This window comes from Dipodomys ordii, unplaced genomic scaffold (genome assembly GCF_000151885.1).
Source record: "Dipodomys ordii isolate 6190 unplaced genomic scaffold, Dord_2.0 Scaffold83, whole genome shotgun sequence".
NCBI lineage: Eukaryota > Metazoa > Chordata > Mammalia > Rodentia > Heteromyidae > Dipodomys > Dipodomys ordii.
Window position 1 is genome coordinate 1,987,487 of NW_012267299.1, and position 23,695 is coordinate 2,011,181.

A 23,695-nucleotide genomic window follows, 5' to 3' on the forward strand; every position below is an offset into this window, starting at 1 on the left:
GTCTAGCCATTGGTTGAGATGGAGTCTGTTAAACTTCTTTTTGCCAAAGTTGGCCTGGAATAATCAAGATGCCATGATATCCATCTCCTAATTAGCTAGGATTACAGGATTCAGCCATAATGAACAGGAGCTAACAACAAATTCTTACAATATAAATTTACAGTTTAATCAAATGATTACTAGCTCTCCTATTTGTCTATTATTTGTTCTAGTTGGAATCAAACTTAAGTATAGTTGGCAACTTGTAAGGCAACTCATTCATCTTGTATGGAAGTGTTATATTAAACTTTTCTATGCACAAAAAAGAAGCCTGCTGTCAAAGATAATAATACACAAAATTCTTTTTTTTTGTCAGTCATGGGGCTTGAATTCTGGGCCTGGGCACTGTCCCTGAGCTCTTCAGCTCAAGTCTAGTACTCTACCACTTGAACCACAGTGCCACTTCCTCAAAATTCTTTAGTGAAATATCTCTTGAGAAAATTAACAATATAGTATGTGCTTGGTGCTGGTGGCCCATACCTGTAATCTGACTATTTAGGAGGCTAAGATCTGAGAATCCTGGTTCAAAGACAGCCTGGGCAGAAAAAGCCCATCTGTTATTAATCAGGAAAAAGCCAGAGTAAAGGTTTGGCTAAAGTGTTAGTGTGCCATACTTGATTGAAAAAGCCAAGCACGAGTGAGGTCCTGAGCACAAACATCAGTCCTGACAAACAGAGTTTAAGAAAAGTGAATCTCTTAAATAATCTGTTTTGTATTCATATCAGAAGACTAACACACTAGTTGCTCAACGAATATTTTTGACTGGCTACCATGTACATAGTAATTTTATGTTCTTCAGGAGAAAAAACAAAAATCCTTTAGTTCATCAAGCTTAGGTTCTATAGAGAGAAGATAAAAAAAACAATAAATAAATCAAATGCCTAATGTACTAGAGAATTTAGTCAGTTGCCTAATGTGTCAATAGATAAAAAGTTATAGGAAAAGGCTAAATGGGGCCGTGTAGAAGGGACTGGAATGACTGTAGTCACTTCAAAAATATGTCCATAACTTTTGACACTTTATTCAAGAGGTAGGGCTTAAATTTCTCCCCAGAGTGACCCATATCTAGCAGAAATATTATGGGAAAGCTTCTGTTATATCACTTCCAATATTAAATTATGAAAAGACTGGGATATTCTTGGGTTCCTTCTCTTTCTAAGGTCATTTACTGGTTGTCAGCAATCTTACAGAAAAGTTCAAGTGTCAAAGAACAGAGGCCTGCCAACAACAAATAAGAGTGACAAATAAGAGTGATTTTTCCTACCCCAGTCTAACCTTGAGAAGGATACAACCTATGAGAGTCCCAATTCAGAACCACTCAACTGTACTTCTCCTAGATTCCTTTTCCCCCCAAACTGTACAAGACAATATGCTCATTGTTCTAAGCTACTACACTTTAAGGTAACTGTTGCATGGCAGTAGATAAATAATTCAGTAAGAACAATATTAAGCTAGTGTAAGCCTCATTGAGAAGGTAACATCTGAACTAGAATTAAAAGTGGTAAAGGAGGCACATCTGAGGAACTGCAAGGAAGGCAGTATAACTGTAATTGAGTAATAGAAGTAGAGAGTGACAAGAGAATGAGGATGACAAATAGGGTGGCCAACTTATACAAAACAGAGAGACTACTTTGAGGACACTAAATTATTCTAGTTTAAAGAAAGAGCTATTGCAAGATTTTTTTGGGCGGGGGGAGTCGGTCGTGGGGCTTGAACTCTGGGCCTGGGCACTGTACCTCAGCTCTTCAGCTCAAGGCTAGCTTTCTACCACTTGAGCCACAGCACCACTTCTGGTTTTCTGATGGTTAATTGGAGATAAGAGTCTCACAGAGTTTCCTGCCCCAACTGGCTTTGAACCACAATCCTCAGATCTCAGCCTCCTGAGTAGCTAGGATTACAGGTTTGAACCACTGGCACCCAGATATTACAAGATTTTAAGCAGAAGATCACTGTAATATTATGAGCAACAACAATAAAAAATTTAACAAATGTGTTATAAGAAGTCTAAAGAATATACCATGTATTTAAATTAATTTTATATTATTTTTTATTGCAAGATTTTAAGCAGAAGATCCCTGTAATATCATGAGCAACAACAATAAAAAAATTTAACAAATGTGTTATAAGGAGTCTAAAGAATATACCATGTATTTAAATTAATTTTTATATTATTTTTATTGCAAGATTTTAAGCAGAAGATCCCTGTAATATCATGAGCAACAACAATAAAAACTTTAACAAATGTGTTATAAGGAGTCCAAAGAATATTCCATGTATTTAAATTAATTTTTATATTATTTCTAAATAATATTTTTATTGGTAAGTACAGATAAAATTTGTGTTATACTTCAACTTAACACAAGATATGGAAAGGAAAAAGATAGGCTTTTCAAAAGAGTCTTAGTAAATGGATGTATACAGTTCTGGTCATATTCATAAAAATGAATACAACCAATTATAGTTCTATCCTATCATACAATTCAAAGAACTGTTAGGAAAAGAGCACAAGTTTGTAAAAAGTTTATTAACTATCTACAGTCCACAGCTAGAGAAAAACAATTACCCTTTTTCTTTTAGAGTTTTTCTCTTACATGACTTTGAATATTACTGTGCTTTATTAAATGACTGGAACAAAAATGAATATATTTTCTTAAAACATATGTAATAGTTCTTGCATATAATCTCAGAACTTAGGAGGGGAAGCAGGAGGATTTGAGTTCAAGTCAATCTGAGCTATATAGTAAGTTCAATACAAGCTTGAACTACATAGTGAGACCCTGACTCAAAACAAAATTATATGAAAAATAATTAAATTTCTGTAACTTGAAATTCAGTTTCTGTAACTTTCTATCAACCTGAAGAGCAGCTATAACATGGTAGTTTAATCTTACCTGATTTAAGACATTTGTCATCTTTAGGAATGTATTTCTCAAGGAGATGCTTCATACGTGAATCTTTGGCCTCATCCCAAGGACACTTTCCATTGTCACTTCTAAATAATGGATCAGCTCCATTCAAAAGAAGTAACTCTGCTACCTAGAAAAAGATTATTGGTATAAGGGAGTCTAGACAAATAGTATATGATTGTAAATGTGTGTTAGCACCACTACTCCATGCAACACCAACCTTCCTCTTTATCTTTGTTTTAAAATTTTATTATAAAGGTGATGTACAGAGAGGTTACAGTTACAAAACTGTAACTATTTCTTCTGAAAAGTGTCACCTTCTCTCTCATTCTTTCCCAATTGTTCTCCTCCCGGCTTCCCTTCCCTCACCTCACGTGGTATAATCCATTACTAACATAGTGTCTAGTAGGTTTCACTGCTGAATTGGTTCACCCTTTGTCTCACCATTTCTGTACTTCCCCTTTCCCTCTCCCCAAATCAGATAAAACTTATATACAAGACAATGGGTACAGGGGCTGGTAAGGTGGCTCAATGGTAGAGTGTTTGCCTTGCATGCATGAGGCCCTGGGTTCGATTCCTCAGCACCACATAAGCAAAAAGAAAAAAGCTGGAAGTGGCACTGTGGCTCAAGTGGTAAAGTGCTAGCCTTGAGCTGAAGAACTGAGGGACAGCACCCAGGCCCAGAGTTCAGGCCCCACGACCGGGCCCCCCCCCACACCAAAAAAAAAGACAATGGGTACAGAAATAAAAACCAATGACAGAAGGGAATAAACCAAAGAAACAAGGAAAGAAGAGAAAAAGAAAAGAACCACAAACAGTACAATAAAAAACATTGTTTCCTTTTCTTGGAGTTCATTTCAATAAGAATTATTTTATGTTATCATATGCATATGAGCTCTTGTGATCCTCTCCAAAGAATATTCTCCTTTTGTCTATGTGAACATTTAGACTATTGTTTAATTGATCATGTTCAGTTGTAATTATTTGTCTTTTACTATCCATTGAGTTTACTTGTAGATTTATAAGCACATTCTAATTATTGCAAATGAGGGAAATCATATAGCCTATGTTTCTTTGGGTCTGGCTTACTTCACTTAGTATAATTTTTTCTAAGTCTTTACAAATGGGAAGACATGTCATTCTTTCTGATGAAAGCATAGAATTCCATTGTGTGTGTATGTACGTATATATGTATGAATGTATGTATGATCCTTTCATCCACTGAGGGACATTTGGGTTGGTCCTCAATGTAAGACCACAGATATCCTGCAAATATTACAGGAATGGATGGGGAAAACACTAAGGCTCTTTGACACAGGTCAAAACTTCCCAAGTAAAGATCCATAATCACAACAAATCAGAGAAAGACTAGATAAATGGAACTGCATCAAACTGAAGAGTTTGGCATAACAAAGGACATACCTAGCAAGATAAATAGAAAGCCCACAGGATGGGAGATCTTTACTAGCTATGCATCAGACAAAGGCCTCATATCTAAAATATACTCAGAGGTCAAGAAATTAAACCTCCCAATCTTTCTTTAAACAACAGATTCTAGAATTATCTGTAACAACTTTGCTACTGATTCATAAATTGTTGAATATAAAAATGTCTTATTTAGGCCGGGCGCCTGTGGCTCACACCTGTAATCCTAGCTACTCCAGAGGCTGAGATCTGAGGATTGTGGTTCAAAGCCAGTCCAGACAGGAAAGTCTGTGAGACTCTTATCTCTAATAAACCACTCAGAAAACCGGAAGTGCTGCTGTGACTCAAGTGATAGAGTGTTAGCCTTGAGCTGAAGAGCTGCGGTACAGTGCCCAGGCCCAGAGTTCAAGCCCATGACTGACCAAAAAAAAAAAAAAAGTCTTATTTAAAAGACTCTGAGAGAAAAAGAAGGAAAAAAGAAAGGACAGAAGGGGGGGGGAGATCATGTGATCTCTTAACAGGGGATCTTACAAACCTAAATGCTTAGTGCAAAGGACTATATATAAGGAAGCATATTAATACGAACTCCAACTCATGGAAACAATAGCAAAAAATAGGCGTTGGAGCACAGCTCAAGTGGTAGCAAGCACTCAACAGCCTACCAAGCATAAATAAGGCCCTGAACTCAAAGAACCATCATGTAAATAGAACAGGATTATTGGAAGAGAATGGGTTTAAAAGGGAACAGGGAAGACAGTAAGTAATGGGGGAAAAAAGAAAATTGATCAAAGTACATTAAAAGCCTGAGTAAAAGTATCATGATGAAAACACTATAGTTTAATGCATGCAAATAAAAAATGAAATATGATATTAGGTGCAACAAATATATCACATGAAATTTTATTCTGAATTACCAATATTCATTAGCAGACCGAAGTCAAACAATATTTTTCTATTTTATTAACAGTTATTTAGTAGTTGAGAATATTGCATATGTTCTACAAACAAAAGCATTAAAATACCTTATGGTGTCCATTTATCACAGCATCATGGAGAGGAGTGATCTGGTGCATTCCTTTAGTATTTACATCGGCCCCTCCTTTTAAGAGTTCACTTACTATCTGGTAAAATCCTCCTACACTAGCTTCATGAAGTGCTGTCCAACCTATTAGACACACAAAAAAAGTGACATTTGCTTATATTTGGCATCTTGATGTTTTGTGCTTGTTTTTAAAAGAACAACTCTAATCGTAGATGATTTCTTTAAATACATTTTGATTTTGTGAAACATGTATCATCAATACCCTGTATTATTTGGTAAATTTAAAAAATACCTCCAGGAAGCCAGACACCAGTGGCTCATGCCTGTAATCCTAGCTACTCAGGAGGCTGAGATCTGAGGATTACAGTTTGAAGCCAGACAGGTAGGAAAATCTGTGAGACTCTTATCTCCAATTAACCACCAGAAAACTGGAAGTGGAGCTGTGGCTCAAAGTGGTAGCATGCCAGCCTTTTTTTTTAAGTAAGTTTTTTTTTATTGTGAAAATACTCTACAGAGGGGTTACAGTTACATAAGCAAGGTACTGAGTATATTTCTTATCAAGCATTGTGTGCCAGTCTTGAGTGAAAAAGCTCAGGGACAGCACCCAGGCCCTGAGTTTAAGCCCTACACCAAACAAAAAAAAAATCTAAGAGAAAATGAATAAAAATTTTAACCCTCAATCCTGTTATGAAAAATTTAAGAAGTCAAAGATAAGAAGTCAAAGCACTCTTGACCTGACCAAATTAAAAAAACTGTATAATGTCAACTAATACAGAATACTAGTTTCCGGTTACTTTTCTGCAGAGAAGAAAGAGAAATGCTTTATTTCTAATTCAAGACAGTTCCACTAAAATAACTAGTGCTTGATTTGGAAATACACATAGCTGGTGCAAGTAGCTCAAGCCTATAACTTTAGCTACTCAGGAGGCTGAGATCTGAAGATTAAGGTTGGAAGCCTGCCTGGGCAGGAAACTCTGTGAGATTCCTATTTCCATTTAACCACCCAAACCAGCTGGAAGTGGAACTGTAGCTCAAGTGGTTAGGGTGCCATTCTCAAACAAAAAAAGATAAGGGACAGCACCCAGATCCTGACTGTAGGCCCAATACTGGCACAAAACAAAAGAAAAAAAGGAAAGAAATAAATGTACTAAGAAAGGTAACTCAGATACTACATATCAGTCATTTCACAGATATAAATTTCTTTTTCTCCTTATTTGTAAACATAGCTATCTACAGTATTTCAACTAAAAAAGATTCTTACGATGAGGTCACATAGTATCATTTTTTAGAAGATTAAGTCAAAGCCCAAAGAAATCAACACCAGGGGGTGAGACCAAGGGGAGAGGGGCAGACAAATGAAAGAGGGGGAAAGTTATGGGGAGAACACAGTCAAGAATTCATTGTATCTACCATAAAATTAAGAACAGGAAGAGAAGAGATAGGTTGAAGGGGAGGTGAGAATGTTGAAGGAGGTGACACTGTTCAAGATATTTTGTATTTATAAACTGCTTTGTTATATGGTACCTCCTTTATACAACTACTTAAAGATAATTTTAAAAGATTTTAAAGAAAATAGGCAAAAACTGGGCTGGGATGTAGCTCAGTGGCAAAGCGCTTGCCTAGCAAGTGCAACGTCCTGGGTTCGATCCCCAGTACCAAAAAAGAAAAGACAAAAAAATACAGTTAAAAAAAAAAGAAAATAGGCAATAACTATGGGATATAGCAAAAACAGTACTAAAAAGGGAATTTCTAGTAAATAAATGCTTTATCCAAAAAGAAAAAGATCTCAAACAACCTAACAATACAATTTAAAGAATTAGAAAAGCAAGAATAAGTCAAACTCAAAGTTAGAAATAACAATCATCATAGGAGAAATAGAGACTAAAAATACAACAAATCAACAAAACAAAAACAAATTAAAACAACAAACCTTAATCTATACTAACAAAAACTTTTTTAAAAAGAGAGAGATAAAATCAGATGAAAAACAAGTCAGTATAAATGAATACCACAGGAATACAAAAGACCATCAGAGACTATGGATGAGCAAACATATGCCAAGAAACTGGAAAACCTAGAGGAAATGCATACATTATAGTGATTCATTACTACTCAATCTAGAAGTCTCCAGAAGAGTGGTTAATATGGACATAAAAGTGGTGAATTACAATCTGCAGAGTATTTCTAAGAGTTCTGACCTGCATGGAGTAAACCTCCATGCACTTTCTTTTTATTGCCTTAGTATTACTGAAATAAAAAATTTCTATACCTTTTTAAGAGGTTCATTTCATGTATCATTATTCCTGATTTCATAGTAAAAGCTCTGAGAATCTTAAGTAGTATATATTAAATTAGACCTGCTTCTTTCTTATCCCTGTATTAATTTTTTTTACTTCTTTCATAATCTTACTGAGTGCTTAACTCACCATGGCTCAAATAACCATCCTGTTCTGCAAAAAGTCACATACAGGAACATAAGATTCCTTATTACATACAATGCAACTAATGTGACTTTAAACAAATTTATTGAAGAATTTAAGTATGAACTTACAATAGCTAAGAGTATGTGAAGCAATTTATAACACTACTCTTATAGAGAAAGAATGTATCCATGTTCTTGATTGTCCTTTTCTTTTTCTTTTTTTTATTGGTCCATCGTGGGGCTTGAACTCTGGGCTTGGGCGCTGTCCCTGCGCTCTTCAGCTCAAGACGAGCACTCTACCAGTTGAGCTACAGCAACTACTTCCGGTTTTCGAGTGGTTTATTGGAGATAAGAGTCTCACAGCCTTTCCTGCCCGGGCTGGCTTTGAACCATGATACTCAGATCTCAGCCTCCTGAGTAGCTAGGATTACAGGTGTGAGCCACCGGTGCCCGGCTTTGATTGTCCTTTTCATGATGGCACACCAACCACCATGTAACCAGATGGTTGACAACTAGTCCAGCCTTGTAAAAATTAAATTTTGTGAAGAACCTGATTGATATTGCTGCACTATGTTGCAGACCTTGCAACACAATGCTACTGTTTGTTACCTGAGCATTAATTGAAGGTAGAATTAAATATGAAGAAATGCTATCATTCTTAAGACAAAAAGGGGCGTGGAACTTTTAACAGTAAGCAACTTATGTATTTGGAGAAGTATCATTCAATATTATGTGGCTGTACTTCACAGACCAATGGAATAAGATAAGAAGTAAAGCAATGTATCTAATGCCAACTAATCTTCCAAAAGTATATACTGAAAAAAGACAGCCCTTCAAAATATGATCCAAAGCAAATTAATGTCCACATAAAGAAAATGAAACTAGATTCCTATATACCACCAAATTAAAAAAGACTAAAAGAGAATCATCTCAGCCAAAATAATAAAATAAAATAAATAATATAAAACTAAACAAAATTTAAAATATATATACAGTTGCCAGGCACTAGCAGATCATGCCTATACTCAGAGGTCCAAGTTTGATCAAGTTTGCAATTCAAAGCCAACCAAAGCAAACAAATCTGTGAAACTCTTATCTTTAATTAATAGACAAAAGCTAGAAGTGAAGATGTGGCTCAAGTGGTAGAGTACCAGCAGATTTTGCAGCTTTACACATTCAGAAAGTCTAGAAACAAAAGTAAAAAAGTACCCTCCTGGCTGGTCCAGTGCTGTTCAGTACATTAAGTATTTCAATATCTTTAAAGAATCATAATTATTTAAAAGAATATGTCACACTCTTACTACAAGGAGGTACCAGAAACATAGCCTTAGAGAAAGATTGCTCCCTGTTCCACTGTCTCTACCTCATACTTTATTCTCTTCATTTCCTTAGCAATTACTCCTGTAATACACCTGCCATTCTATCATAAATTTCCCCTGCAGCTCACTGTACCATCAGCTTCTTCCAGTTTTTTACTTCATTTAAGATTAAGTCTCATACTAACAATGACCATGCAAAGCTAGACTCATTTTTCCTTCTTTATAATGCCATGGTCCACCTGGCATAATTTTTAAAGGAAAAAAATATAATGCTTTTCTCCCATCAAACACATCCTTAACCTTACCATCTTCCCTGAGAGGTAATGGTTAAAAAGCATCTTAAACAGGAAACTTACCAGAATCCTTTCTTTGGCACTTGCTTTTAGAACCACTTCGTTATACTTTCATAAGGGCCAGTGAGCTAAAACTATATAAGCCACCCCCAAGACAACCCTAACTTACCAGCATAACATGGCTGATTAACATTTCCACCATTTTTTATACAATGACGAACAAGGTGAACATCATTATCTAGAGCAGCCTTATATATTAAGTTCTCTCCAAAAATGTTTCTCCTGTTTATGCTAGCAAAAGACTTTTTATTGCTCTTCATTTTTTCTAAAACGAGAAAATAAATTTTAAAAAAATCTTTATTTGAAGAGCAAGAGGGATAGGAGTAATATAGAAAATCTAGTCAATAAAATATGGTATATTATATATATTATATTGTAAAAGAGCATTTTATCATTAATCCAATGATAATGTTAGCTACATACAAAAGAGAGAAGAAATGTTATTTGCTTGTTTGTGTTTTAGTTGGTCATGGGTCTTGAACTCTGGGCCTGGTCCCTCAGCTCTTTACCTCAAAGTGAGGACTCTACCACTTAAGCCCCAGCATGGCTTCCGGTTTTCTGGTGGTTTACTGGAGATAAACGTATCATGGACTTTTCTTCAGGGGCTGGCTTTGAAGAATGATCCTCAGATCTTAGCCTCCTGAGTAGCTAGGACTACAGGGGTGAGCCTAGCAATGTTTTTAAATATTTCTAGTAAAGTTAAAATCATAATAATGGGTATATTAATCCATTTATATACTAATTAAACCACCAAAAGTGTATTTATGAGAAAAATAACAAATTATTTTCTTAAAAGTTCTGGTGAAAACTGGACACTGGGGGCTCATATCTGTAATCCCAGCTTCTCAGGAAGTTGAGATCTGAGGATCAGTTCAAAGCCAGCCAGGGCAAGAAAGTCTGTGAGACTCAACCATCAAAAGGTCAGAGATGGAGTTGTGGCTCAAGTGGTACAGCACTAGCCTTAAGCAAAAAAGAACTCAAGGACAATGCCCACCAGGCCCTGAGTTCAAGCCCCAGGACTAGCATGAGCATATGTGTACACAAGTGCACGCACATGCACACACACACACCCCACAGCCACACACACAAAAGGGCTGGTGAAGACTATTTAGATCTAGAATTTTTTAATATATGTATTTAGGATTACATACTATCTGACATAGTTTGAATCTTGAATGTCTCCAAAGGCCATAGTACTAAAGGCTCTGGTCCTCTGGGTAATACTGGAAGCTGAGGAGCTTTTAAAAAGTGGGCATATAGGAACTGTTTAAGTCATGGGAGACATGTCCTTAAGTGGGGAGAGGATCTCAGCCCCTTCCTCTTCCTTTCTTTTGCTTCCTTCCCATTATGTAAGTAGCTGTGTGACACCAAATACTCCTGCCATGTAATGGGCCAACCAATCATGGACTGGATCCTCCAAATATGTGAGCCAAAATAACTGTTTCCTTTTACCAAACTTTAGAAAATGTTGTAATACAAAATGTATTATAAATTCATGAGGAAAACATCTTACAGAAAGTAATCCCAGTGAGATCAGGAAAGGAAATGTTAAACTTTCTTCACTAAAAAAAAATGCCATGAAATTAAACAAATACTGATGGCCTTGATCTTTGCAATGGTTTTGTTTGCAGTAGTTTTAATATTCAAAACAAGGAAATACACAGAACGATGTTCTAGTTTATACCAAGTATCAATTCTTTATTGTGCCTCCTAAAATACTGAAATCCCTCATGTAGATGTTCCAAATCCTGTCAAATCTGGAGGATAATATTTATATTGATTTCCTAAATTTTAGGATAATTTTGATGACAGCATTTTCAATTTTTGGCCTTTCAAACCTACTCCATCTTAAATCCTCATAAAGAGTAACAGTATTGCAACATCTTTCTTAATAAACCAAAATTTAGCTGCTCTACACTCCAGTTAGCCTCCTATAAAACAAACATATCTCCGGAGCATTTGAATCTACCTTTCTTCTTTTTAAATATTCAGCTTTCACTGAGTTAAGGAAAATTAACACTTGATTTTTTTTAATAGCGAAAGATATTTAAGCCTGATCAGTTATTTTCCGACTTTCCTTATTATGCCCCAGAACAAAATCCACCACATAATGTGTGTTTACCCAGAAGCAGTCCTGCCTACTCTAAACATGTCTGTTAGCCCAATTGCCTCCTCTCTCAGAGCTTACCATGCTTTCTGTAGGTAACACTAGATCCATTTAGTGAAGGCATTTACTCTAACAGTATCTGTACCAGCTGTACTTGTTATTATAATTATCTAATTTATTAAAAATAACAAATTGCCTATGACCCAGCAATCTCACATTTGGGCATTTATCCAAATGATCCACAAACAAGGCCATACTAAAGCTATCGTGCTGGTAGCTGGTAGCACTACTATGTTTATTGCAGCATTATTCACCATAGCTAAGATATGGAACCAATCCAGATGCCCTTCAGTAGACAAATGGATCAAAAAAATGTGGTGTATATATAATATATATGCATATATAATATATATAATGGAATTCTATGCCTCCATCAGAAAGAATGACACTGCCCCATTTGTTAGGAAATGGAAAGACTTGGAAAAAATTATACTAAGTGAAGTAAGCCAGGCCGATAGAAACATAGGTCCCATGGTTTCCCTTATTTGCAATAACCAGTATACATTTAGGATAATCTTACCAGACAAGCAGAAAAGGTCAAAAGCTATGAACATATGATCATATAAGATGATGCTAAGCGAAATGAACCCCAAGATAAAGAAAAAAACAAGAGGTTTTAAATATACTATGTGATTTTTTTTGTTTCTTTTGTATGTTCTTCCCCCATGGTATAACCCCTGTTTTCATTGTATTTGATTCTGGTGCCCTGCATCTTCTCTATACATTTTTGTAATTTGGGAAGGGTAAGGGAAATAACAAAATGCTGAAACAAGGATACAGGTTGATCCGTTGTAACAATGAGATGTGTAAGACACTATGTTGAAGATGAACTTTAAAACTTGGGGTAGGAGGGAGAAGGGAGGATTTGGGGTGGTAGGGAGAGAAGGGATGCTAGGGGGAAAACAAAGGAGGGTTGGTAACAATGCTCAATAGGAAATGTACTCATTACCTTACTCATGTAACTGTAACCCCTCTGTACAGTATCTTTACAAAAAAGATTAGGCTCAAATTTCTTGTCGCTCAGCTTCTTAAAATTTGGTTTTACAAACTGGTTTCACAAATTAAAAACCTTTTTCTGCATAAAAATAACAAATTGGAGTTCAATTTGATAAATATTCTTTTGTATGATCAAATATACATAAGTATTGGGCCTTTCTGTTCTCCTAAGAGTACCCTTCTTTGGTCTAACAGTGTGTGAATGCCTAGAAAATAACTAATTATGAAGCAATAAAACATTCTGCAATGAAAACGAAGTAGTGTAAGACATTCACTTTCAGATACAAGTAACATTGAGACATCTTCCAAGAGTTAAACAAGAGAAAACTAGACAAAATGTATAAGGGGGAACTATTTTTAAACACTGGAAAGCTAGTATGGACAACCATACTAGCAAGATATCAGATACACCCTGGTATCTTGGCCTGTATATATTTTCGAGAGCATAGTACAAATTCAGGGGTAGGGCAGAAGATCCTGCTGAAATGAGGAGACTGAGACTAGTGTGGGAGGCTCCGATGGCTAAAATTTGTTAGAAAAGTGCCAGAGGTGAGAGAATAAAGACACCAAAAATCTACATAATAGGATCCTTGACTTATTATCTGAATAATATACTATTCAAGTGAAAGGCTGAGTTTCTATGAAGCTAAACAAGAACATCTGAGGAAATGTAGCAATTCTCAAAGCGCACACAGGGCTGGGAGGCATTCACCTTCCTACCAGCCTAAACAGAAAGACCTTTCAAAAACAAATAGGGTACTTAAAAGAAACCCTTGCTGAACATGATGACTCTGGCCTATAGTCCTAGGTATTCAGGAACCTGAATGGGAAGGATAAAGTTCCAATTTCAGTCCAGAGGGGGATTGAGAGTAGGGGCTTCTAGGATCCCATCAACCAATAAAAAGATATATGTGACAGATGTGCCTATCATCCCAGCTACACAGGAAATGCAAATAAGTAGTTCAGACAAGCCTAAGCATAAATGCAAGACCCTAATAAAAATTATGAAAGCAAAAAGGACTGGGACTGGCAACTGGTATAGTGTCTTCATGGCAAGCACAGAGCCCTGGATTTAGACCACAGTATTGCCAAAAATAATACATTCAGGCCAGTTATAGTGGTGCAAATCTGATCTATGCTATCAATGAGCTATATGATAAATCTGAAATTATCACCTCTGAAATTGTTTTCTCAATAGCAAAATGAGAAATCTGAAATAATGTATAAATTTTAATTATGTTTTTATTATCTTTAAGTAGTTGTACATTACCATTCAATGTATCAGTTTGTAAGTATAATGCATCTTAACCATTATTACCACTTGTATCATTCTTTCCAATCTCTTCTAACACAACCCCAATCTCTGAATTCTGTTTCTAGAAAATTTAGAGAAATGGAAAAATACAGAAAATATACCGCACCTTTTTTAATTTCAAGTTGTTCATTTTTCCTGATATGTTCAGCCTTCAATCTGGATGAATGCTTATTCATCTCTTTACTGTCCATCCTTAAAGCAAGATGCTTCACTCTTGTTTTTTAAAAAAGTCATAATTAAAATTTATTACAATATTTTCTATAGTTATACACAGAAAATCATATCAATTTTTAAAGTTTTAAAACTCAGAGGTATTTTATGGAGCTGTTCTTAAATGACAAGATAATTTTAAATATGGAGATGGATCCTGAGTAAACTGAATTCTGCAACAAACATGTCCATGCTTTATGGCTTTTAAAACTTTTATGCTTCTTTCTCTGGATGTAGTCATCTACAAATGTGAATATTCTGAATCTCCTGAACTCCCCACCCCCCATTATTTACCCACTTTACTTCAAATGGAAAAGGAGTCAGAATCTTTGCAAGAAAAAAGGGGCTTGCTATGTAGTTTGGCACTGAACAAAACTGAAAAGAAAGCAGCAAAATAAAATAATAAAGCTTTTTACTGACGGTAGTTATCCATTAGGTCTGGAGGAAAAGATATAATTTGATAGCATACCTGAAATTCTCAGTTGAAGATTTATTATTTATTTGTTCCTCAGAGCTAAGTATTTTTGGTATAATCTTTTCTGATGATTTACACATAGTATCTTCATGCTTTGCCTCTCTGCTTACTTTCAGTTTTTCCAGTCTGGATGATCTCCTTAATACACATGGAGTTTCCTGCTCAGATATATTTTCCACCAGATTTGACTTCTCCATATTATTCAGTGGCTCATAAGAAGTCATATCTGGATGAGCCAAAGTTTGCAATCTAAACAGATTTGGATCTTCTACTGTCTGTAAAGATATAAATACATACACAAATAATTACAATACTGAAAAAAATTGAAATTAAGTTTTATCTTGTCCTTTGATAAAACATTTAACATCCAGATGAAAGGCCAATAACTTATAAGCACATGTGAAAGTAATAACAATTGTATAACACTTAATATAATAAAGGCCAGTATAGCTGTAAAAGCTTAAGAAGTAGATAAGTAAAAGCAATTTTGAGCTAAGAGCCAGTGACTTATAGCTACAATTCTAGTTACTTAAGAGGCTGAGATACGAAGGATTAGAATTCAAGGTCAGCCTAGGCTTACATGCAAGATACTATCTCAACCAATAGCTGGGTACATTGGTGTGCCCCTGTCTTCCTAGACACATAGGAGGATAAGCTCAATAGGATCAAAGTTTCAGGACTGCCCAGGCAACAAAAAGTTTGTGAGACTCCATCTCTAAAGAAGATGTTTGACATTGTGGTGTACATTGGGCATTCTAGTTAGGATAAGAAGCATAAAATGGGTGGATTGCAATACAAGCACAGACCTAGGCTATTTTGAGATCTAGTGTAAATGAAAAAAAAAGGTCTGAAAAGCTGTGGCTTGGCAATAGATTGCCTGCCTAGCAAGCACAAGGCTCTTGAGTTTAAACCTCAGTAATGTGAAGAAAAAAAAAACAGATTCAAAGAAAAGAAAAGCAATTCCATTGCTTAAATTTTGTAGGAAGTAAGTATAATATACGAGAGATTCATAAAAACACAAAGTATTATACAAAACAGATCAAGGACCTACTCAGCCTAGTATTTTGTTTCTTGACAGCAGCAATAAGTGACATTTTTGAGACAATATAGTATATAATTTCCCTAACATTGACTTTGAAAGGTCACCAGTATGCCACACACTGGTGGCTCACACTCACCAGTATGTCATGAATTACTCTAACTTCCTCTTAATAATCTAGTATGAATTTAACTTCTATGGTGGCCCTTATTTTTTTACACACCTCATGTAAACATTCCTGGGCTTACTTATATACTCAGCTTATGAAGATTCTCAGGGTAAAAGTTATCACATACAGACTTGATCTAGATAAAACACCTTTCTAAATTTAAATGCATTTTCTTCTTTTATTTGGAAACTGGCTAAGTTTATGCTCACTTTACTAATATCAATAATAATTTACTACAGTTTGCTCATATTTCTTCTCAGACTTATTAGAACACTACAATGTTAATACTTCATCCCTATCTCCATTATTAATGTCTCTTTTTCTGGATTTTATTTTAGTACTATTACATCTGTATGAGACTTATTGACTAGAAATACATGCAACATTACTCCATATAAATGTTATCTCTAAATCTTCCCAAGGATATACTTAGAAACATTTTCATAACAGCCAAAAGAAAAGAAAGAAAATAATCCAAATAACTATCATTAGTAAATTGGTTAAATAAATTAAACTGTATTTAGACAATAGTATCAATCAGAAGTTAAAATATTTAAGTAGTAGTATATTTCCTGGCACTAAGCAATAATTTAACCTCCCAAGAGGTGGAACATATGCCTCCATACTCAGTTTTGAATTTTATAAGGAGTCTGTAAGTTGTCAACATGAAAAGGGAACCTGACTCCTGATCTGCCACTGCAGTAGCTCCAGGCTTAATACTACAGGAATTTTAAACTCCAAGAGTTATGCCTGGCACTTTTCTCAGACACAGAAGGTAAAGTTCTGTTTAAACATAATTTTTTCCTCAGTAATCTAAATCACATATATCCTATGTCCAGCTACAAATTAGTAAGACATCTCATATGTACATCTATTCTCAGGTAACAGAACATTCTGGTAAAAAAATTATTTCCTTCCTATTATAAGCAAGCCAATAATAGCTCCTCAGATCTGTTGGGGAAAATCTATTTAAACTTCTTAACTCCTTAAAAACTCTGACTCAAGAACTTCTAAAAAGATCACTGAGTTAAAAAATTATCTTATAGATGATTCTGGAATAAAAGGTTTGAACTTAACAAAATGAAGACCTGTTAAAAATCACTATGAAAGGAAAAATCAGATGAATTACTTGTACCTACTTGTTCCACTGATAGACTGTTGTCCTGGAGCCTCGCTAAATTGGAACCTTGTTCAAATGGAGAACAAAAGGAGTCAAAATTTACTTCAGTTATTTGTGTGCAGTCTTCATCCATCTGAGACAAATCAGGCTCCACTTCAAAACATTCATTTCCACCAAATCTGCCACCTTGCTCTTTTCCGTGACAGCTGGACCCCACTTTGGCTTCTGACAATGTGTTGATGGCTGCCAACAACTCAGTTGGCAATGCATCATCCTTTGTGTTTTCAAGTAAATCTCTGCAACATGCTGATATGGCATTCGTGGGTACTGATATGGAACTTGGGGAATCACTCAATGAATTCATCAATTCTCCAAAATCAAAATCTTTCATTATTTCCAACATTCTTTCTTCTTTAATGCTTTCTGATGTTAACAGCTTTTCTAAGGCAGACACAAAAGTTTCAACTGAGCTTTCTTCATCCACAGATTCTTTAGAAGTCACAGTCAATGTGACTCCTTCCTGCTCAGGTTCTGAAGATATGTTTGGTGCTAATAATATCTTCTCTGTCTCTATTAGTGATTTCTCCTTTACAGAAGCCGTATCAGTATCTGTAATAGCAGTACTTGAAAAAAGACTAATTTCAGGACATACTCTGTCTTCATTTAGTTCCTGTGTATTTCAAATAGAAATTTTACTGTAGCAAATGCAAAGAAATGTTTAAAGAAATTTATAGTTTTGTAATTCATTTTGTTTGTGAATTGTCCTCAAAAAAGTTTTTTATCAATTGTCCTCATCTATAAATAAAAAATATTTTCTATTTCTTTCCTATACCACGTTACTAATGATAGAATATATGCTTGAACATTTAATAGTGAACCAGTTATAAGATTGGTTGGATCATATTCACAGATAGTCATTGTTTAATTCAACTAAGTTTGTTACCTATTCTGTCACAAGAGACAAAGATGCTATAGATAGTTAAATTAACAGGTGATCTCAAAACTTCACAGCAGTTAATGATTACAATATTCTTTCTTTTTTTGTGCTACTCTTTTTTTGCCTGATTTTTTTATTGTGAAAATACTGTACAGAGGGGTTACAATTACATGGGCAAGATAATGAGAGTACATTTGTTATCAAGCATTGTAGCCTCCTCCTTTGTTTCCCCTTCCCATCCCATCCTCCCCCACCCCCCCACGCAACCCTCCTTCCCCCACCACCAAAGTTGTAAAGTTCGTTTTTGACATAACGACTTGTACATCTCACAATATTCTTTCTTATAAAATATTCCTAGTTTTATAAAATTAGCTAGAAATAAAATTGATGTCATTTTACCTTATTTTCTATCATTCTGTGAATACGTAAAAGTGAATTAAATGACCAAAGGATAGGAGGCTGGATGCAAAAACGGGAAAAGTAAGATTGCAATTCTGTGTAAAATTTACAATTCTTAAATTATAAATCAATGGTTCTGAGTAATATGTTCATGTAAACATAAAATTTACATTTCTAAGTGACTTATTTTTCAAAGACATGACCTTAATAGGTTATATCTACTTTTGCAATGTTTCCAATGCTCAATATATTTAGAATATCCCTTTTGAAATTGCTTTTGAAATCAGGTGACAGGCCATTTGAGAAAATAATGTGCTTTAAAGGTAGTGAAATCTGTTCAAATAATTTTTAAAAAAAACTGTTCATTTTCATGACATTACATAGCAGAATGGGTTTCAATGCCTTTGGCCGCTTCCAGAAAACCAAAGCCATCATGTTTCAGGCAGAATGTATTACCATTTTTTCAGCCCTCTAATATTCTGTTCTGATGTGAGTAAAGAAAGTTAACACATTTATTCTTCCTCTTTTTTCCTATCACACTTTATCACCTTTGTATAGCACATAGAGTTAACAAGATATATGAGTTTTGTAATGCCAATTATAGTTTACTTAGAAAGACAAATTTAGAAGGAATTTGAGAAATAGTTCATACACATTCTATCCATTGTTTAAGTCACATCTGCAGATCTTCTTTCTATTTTAAATCCTTATGTCTACTAAATTCAAGGCACTGGGTAGCGATAACAAACAGTTAACAGAGCCTATTCTCTTGTAAAAATAAGTTTTCAAAGAGAAGGAAAGCAATGGAAAGTGTCCATGATGTTATAAAAATGCTTGAAGCAAAATCAAACAAGTTGCTTTACCATGGGACTTTTCAGATTATATGTGTTGTAAATCTCCAAGGAAACATTAGGGTAGTGTTCTCCAAACTTTTTCTTCTAATAAATGTTTTTCCCAGATAATCTATTAATGTCAGAGAGTGTTAATGACTAGGAAATATTGAGAGTCAGTAAAAACTGAATGGTACTGAGAAAGCAATATCATCAAAGTCATCTGAAACAGATCCAGAGACAAGAAATAAAAAATTGGGGAAGAAGTGAAAGAATATGTATTTATCCAGCACCAGAGTTGACAGACATCATGAAGCATTATTTCTCTTGGTCCTCTCAAGAACTCTATGAAACAAACTCTATGAAACAAATACCAATGTAGCAGCAGGAAATATGTAAGGTACAAATAAGACAAGATCATATATGGTAGGCTGGCCTAGAAAGATCCCTGACTGCTTACTGTCCCTAAGGACAGTGTGAGTACCAAGTAGAAAGCAAAGAAAAAGTAACTACTTGATACAGATTAGCAACTAGAAAATGAAAAAGCCTATCTCCCCTGAAACATATTTTTTAAAAACAGGTTAATAGACAAACCAAATTGAAGGTATTTTACCACATCATCTGTACAAAAAGTGTAGTAAGTAACACATTTTTCTAGATAAAGAAGATATAAGAAATAGAGATACAGAAAGTACTACTCTAAATATAAAAAATATATGTAGGAGCAAGATTTCAGACAAGAATAAATTTCTAACTAAAATGTTTTGGTCACATCACCTCCTAGGAGTGGGTCTATATGTGCCTGGGACTTGAACTTAAAGCACATTTTTTAAAAACTTGAAGTCTAAGACCTGTATTGCTATATAGCTACCAACCTTTTCTGGGCATAGCAAAATTTCAGTATTTTCAGCTTCAGGTCCTAAAAGAGAACAATATGCCTTTATTCTACTTTTATTAAAATACTAAAAATTCCTAATTAGCATTTTACAATAACATAAATTGAATTCCCTTAGACAATTCAAATGACATATCACATACTTGTTAAGTATATCAATTTATTGATGAAGAAGTATTATGTAACAAATAAAATTATACAATGTTCCAATTACTTAAATATATTTTATATGGCACATGCCTGTAACGCTAGCTACCTAGGAGGCTAAGATCTGAGGACTGTGATTCAAAGGAAGCAAAGACAGGAAAGTCTGTGAGACTCTTATGTCCAATTACCACCAAAAATCTGGAAGTACAGCTCTCAAATACTAGAGTGCTAGCTTGAACACAAAAACTCAGGTCCAGTATCCAGGCATAAGTTCAAGCACCAGGACTGGCACAAAAGAAGACAAAGAAGATGAAGAAGATGATGATAAAAAGGAGGAGGAGGAAGAGGAGAAGGAGGAGAAAGAAGAAGGAAGACGAAAGGAGGAGGAAGAAAAAGAAGAAAGAGGAGGAGGAGGAGGAAAGAAGGAAGGAAGGAAGGAAGAAAGGAAGGAAGGAAGGAAGGAAGGATATCCTCAAATCACCTAACTTTTAGTAGCACAAGACATATGTGGCTTCAGAGAGCTCAAAATCCTTCAAAGAGCACCCCCAGGAGAAAAATGCTTTACTACTATATCAAGTTTTCCCTGATGACTGAATCTGCCATGAAGATAGAAGGAAACAACCCATTCTATTCATTCAGGATGTCCCAGGTCAACAAATATCAGATCAAACAGAAGGTGGAACCAATCAGCTAATTTTACTTAGAATATCTTAAACATTGCAAAGGTTAATTTTTGTAACTTATTGTTTTACTCCAAAATGCCATCTTTAAGCTTTATTTGACAAGCTTTAGTCTTTTTTATTATATAGTAACCTGTATTATTGCAAACTTATACGTTCCGTTAGCATTTTTATTTCCTAAGAGGTGAGGGATCTAGACTCTAGATAAGTCTTCTTGGTTGGATATCACTTCTTTGTTATATTGAAACATAGTTAGATGTTACTTCTTACATGATTTCATTTCATTGTTGGTCCTTCTTTTTCTTGGTACAACTCACCTTTTCCAAGATAAGTTAATTTACTTATAGTTATCTCTTTTCTTCTTTCTGAACTTAAGATAGTGATAGATAAAAATATTCTATCTTTTGTAAACAGAGCATTAGGAGTTTAACTTGACAATTTTTCATCTATACTTGTGACTGTTCCTTACAATACAAGGTTTCATTGACTACTATACTATCTTACTACATGGAGACAGAACATGTAATATTCACTTTTGGGGAGCAAGAGCAAGTAAAGACACTTCAAAATTTAGCTAGAACTAAAGTAAAACTGGTCCATGTTACTGCCAGACAAGAAAGGCAAGACATACATATTAGTGACGGCATGAACAGAGAAAACAAACTTGTTCATATTTTAGCTCTAAAAATCAAGAGTAAAAGGTTAGACATTTGAAACAGCACATACTTACTGCAACATATTCTCCCATGGGCAACTCTGCAGAATGATTCAAGGTCAACAGCAACACTGATTTCCTATTTTAAAATGTTTAACAGACCAACCAACCTAATTGTAAATAAATCCATATACAAGTCTTACATTGTTAGACAAAGACAAATTTTCCATATATTTCTACTCATGAAAACTTACCTCCAATGTTCTGGTGGTACAATGAAAGCCCAGACTGGAAAAATGACAGATTGGACCCTGGAAAATGTTTTTTAATCCTAAAAAAGTCAATTAATTAATTAAAAAATAAGCTTTAAAACGGAAAGATTGTTCTTCATTCAAACATAATTTAAATTCCATTTGTCACCGAAAAAGCTTTCCAAATATAGTTCATTTTTGCTACATCATTCCAATTATTTTTGGAGTTATTACCAGTTTATTAACATTTATATTTCAAATGATGGCAAAATGAAGTGAGTTGAAAAAATGAGTGAATTTAAGAATATAAACATATCTAAAAGCAGCTGGCTTTGAGTTACAATCCTCAGATCTCAGCCTCCTGAATAGCTAGAATTACAGGCGTGAGCCACCAGCGCCTGGCTTCCATGAGACTCTTACCTCCAATAAACTACTCAGAAAAAGCCAAAAGTGGTGTGTGGCTCAAGCAGTAGAGAGCTAGCTTTGAGCAAAAGAAGCTCAGGTACAGTGCCCAGACCCAGAGTTCAAGCCCCAGGACCAGAAAGAAAATTTTATTTATATTAGGCAAGGCTGCAAATAGTATAAATGTCCATTGTCTAATCATAGATGAATGATTAAACAAATTATACTACAGTGGGTCATACAATTAAACACTATGAGGTCATTAAATTCATATGCTTAAATGCATTAAAAATAGGAGAAAATAATTACAAGATATTGTGACTTGAATTTTAAAAACAGTGTACAAAACTAGCTGCAATATGATTCCAATTCCACAGAAAGCATGAAGAAAACCAAATTTAAAAGCACGTATATACATACACATATACATATACAAAATAAGATGCTCAAAAATGTTAACTATAGTTCTTTGGGCAGTAGAATTATGACATGTTCATCTTCCTTAGTCTTTTTTTCCCATTTCTGTAAATGAATTTATAACACTAAGTATAAAAATTTGGGGCTGGGTGCCAGTGGCTCATGCCTGTAATCGTAGCTACTCAGGAAGCTGAGATCTGAGGATCATGGTTCAAAGTCAGCCCGGGCAGGAAAAGCCGTGAAACTCTTATCTCCAATAAACCACCAGAAAACTGGAAGTGGCGCTATGGCTCAAGTGATAGAGCACTAACCTTGAGCTGAAGAGCTGAGGGACAGTGCTCAGGCCCAGAGTTCAAGTCCCATGACTGACAAAAAAAAATTAGGAGTAGTTTTTTTTTTTACTTGTTATTTACTTTATTGTTATTATAAAGGTAATGTACAGAGGGCTTACAGTTATGTGTCAAGTAATGACTATATTTCCTTTCATACATTGTCTTCCATTCCCTCCCTGCCTCCCAGACCCTCCTTCTTGTCTCCACGAGTTTCTTTGTTTTTTGTTTTATTGTGAAAATACTGTACTGAGGGGTTACAATTACATGGGCAAAGTAATGAGTACATTTCTAATCAAGCATTATTGCCTCCTCCTTTGTTTGCCCTTACCAGCCCCCACCCCCCTCACCCCCGCCAAAGTTGTAAAGTTCGTTTTTTGACATAACAACTTGTACATCTCATTGTTGCAACGGGTCCACCTGTATCCCTATTTAAACGATTTGTTTTTGCCCTTCCCCTCCACAAATTATTCTAACACCAAATACAATGAACACAGGGGTTATACCGTGGGGGACATACAAAGCAACAAAGAAATAATCTTATACATATGTTAGAAATAATCTCATGAAAGCAAACACATTTGAATACTTATCTTGGAGTTCATTTCACCTACCATCAACTTAATCTGACCTTTTCTGCTTATCTCAGACATATACTAGCTATTGCAAATAAGGGAAACCATGGGACCTATGTTTCTTTGGGCCTGGCTTACTTCACTTAATATAATTTCTTCCAAGTCTTTCCATTTCCTAACA

At 35.0% G+C, this 23,695-nt stretch overlaps 1 protein-coding gene across 1 annotated transcript in view; it reads right to left on the bottom strand.

The window, feature by feature from the left end:
• Ankrd31 (ankyrin repeat domain 31) overlaps window positions 1–23,695 on the bottom strand; it is a 106,032-nt gene that overhangs the window by 54,795 nt on the left and 27,542 nt on the right. Inside the window, exons 4-9 of the mRNA XM_013025231.1 lie at window positions 17,101–17,667; window positions 14,664–14,944; window positions 14,091–14,197; window positions 9,616–9,771; window positions 5,393–5,535; window positions 2,931–3,075 (exon numbers count right to left, since the gene is read on the bottom strand). Coding sequence (XP_012880685.1) covers window positions 2,931–3,075; window positions 5,393–5,535; window positions 9,616–9,771; window positions 14,091–14,197; window positions 14,664–14,944; window positions 17,101–17,667 — 1,399 coding nt within the window. The remainder of the gene's footprint in view (window positions 1–2,930; window positions 3,076–5,392; window positions 5,536–9,615; window positions 9,772–14,090; window positions 14,198–14,663; window positions 14,945–17,100; window positions 17,668–23,695) is intronic.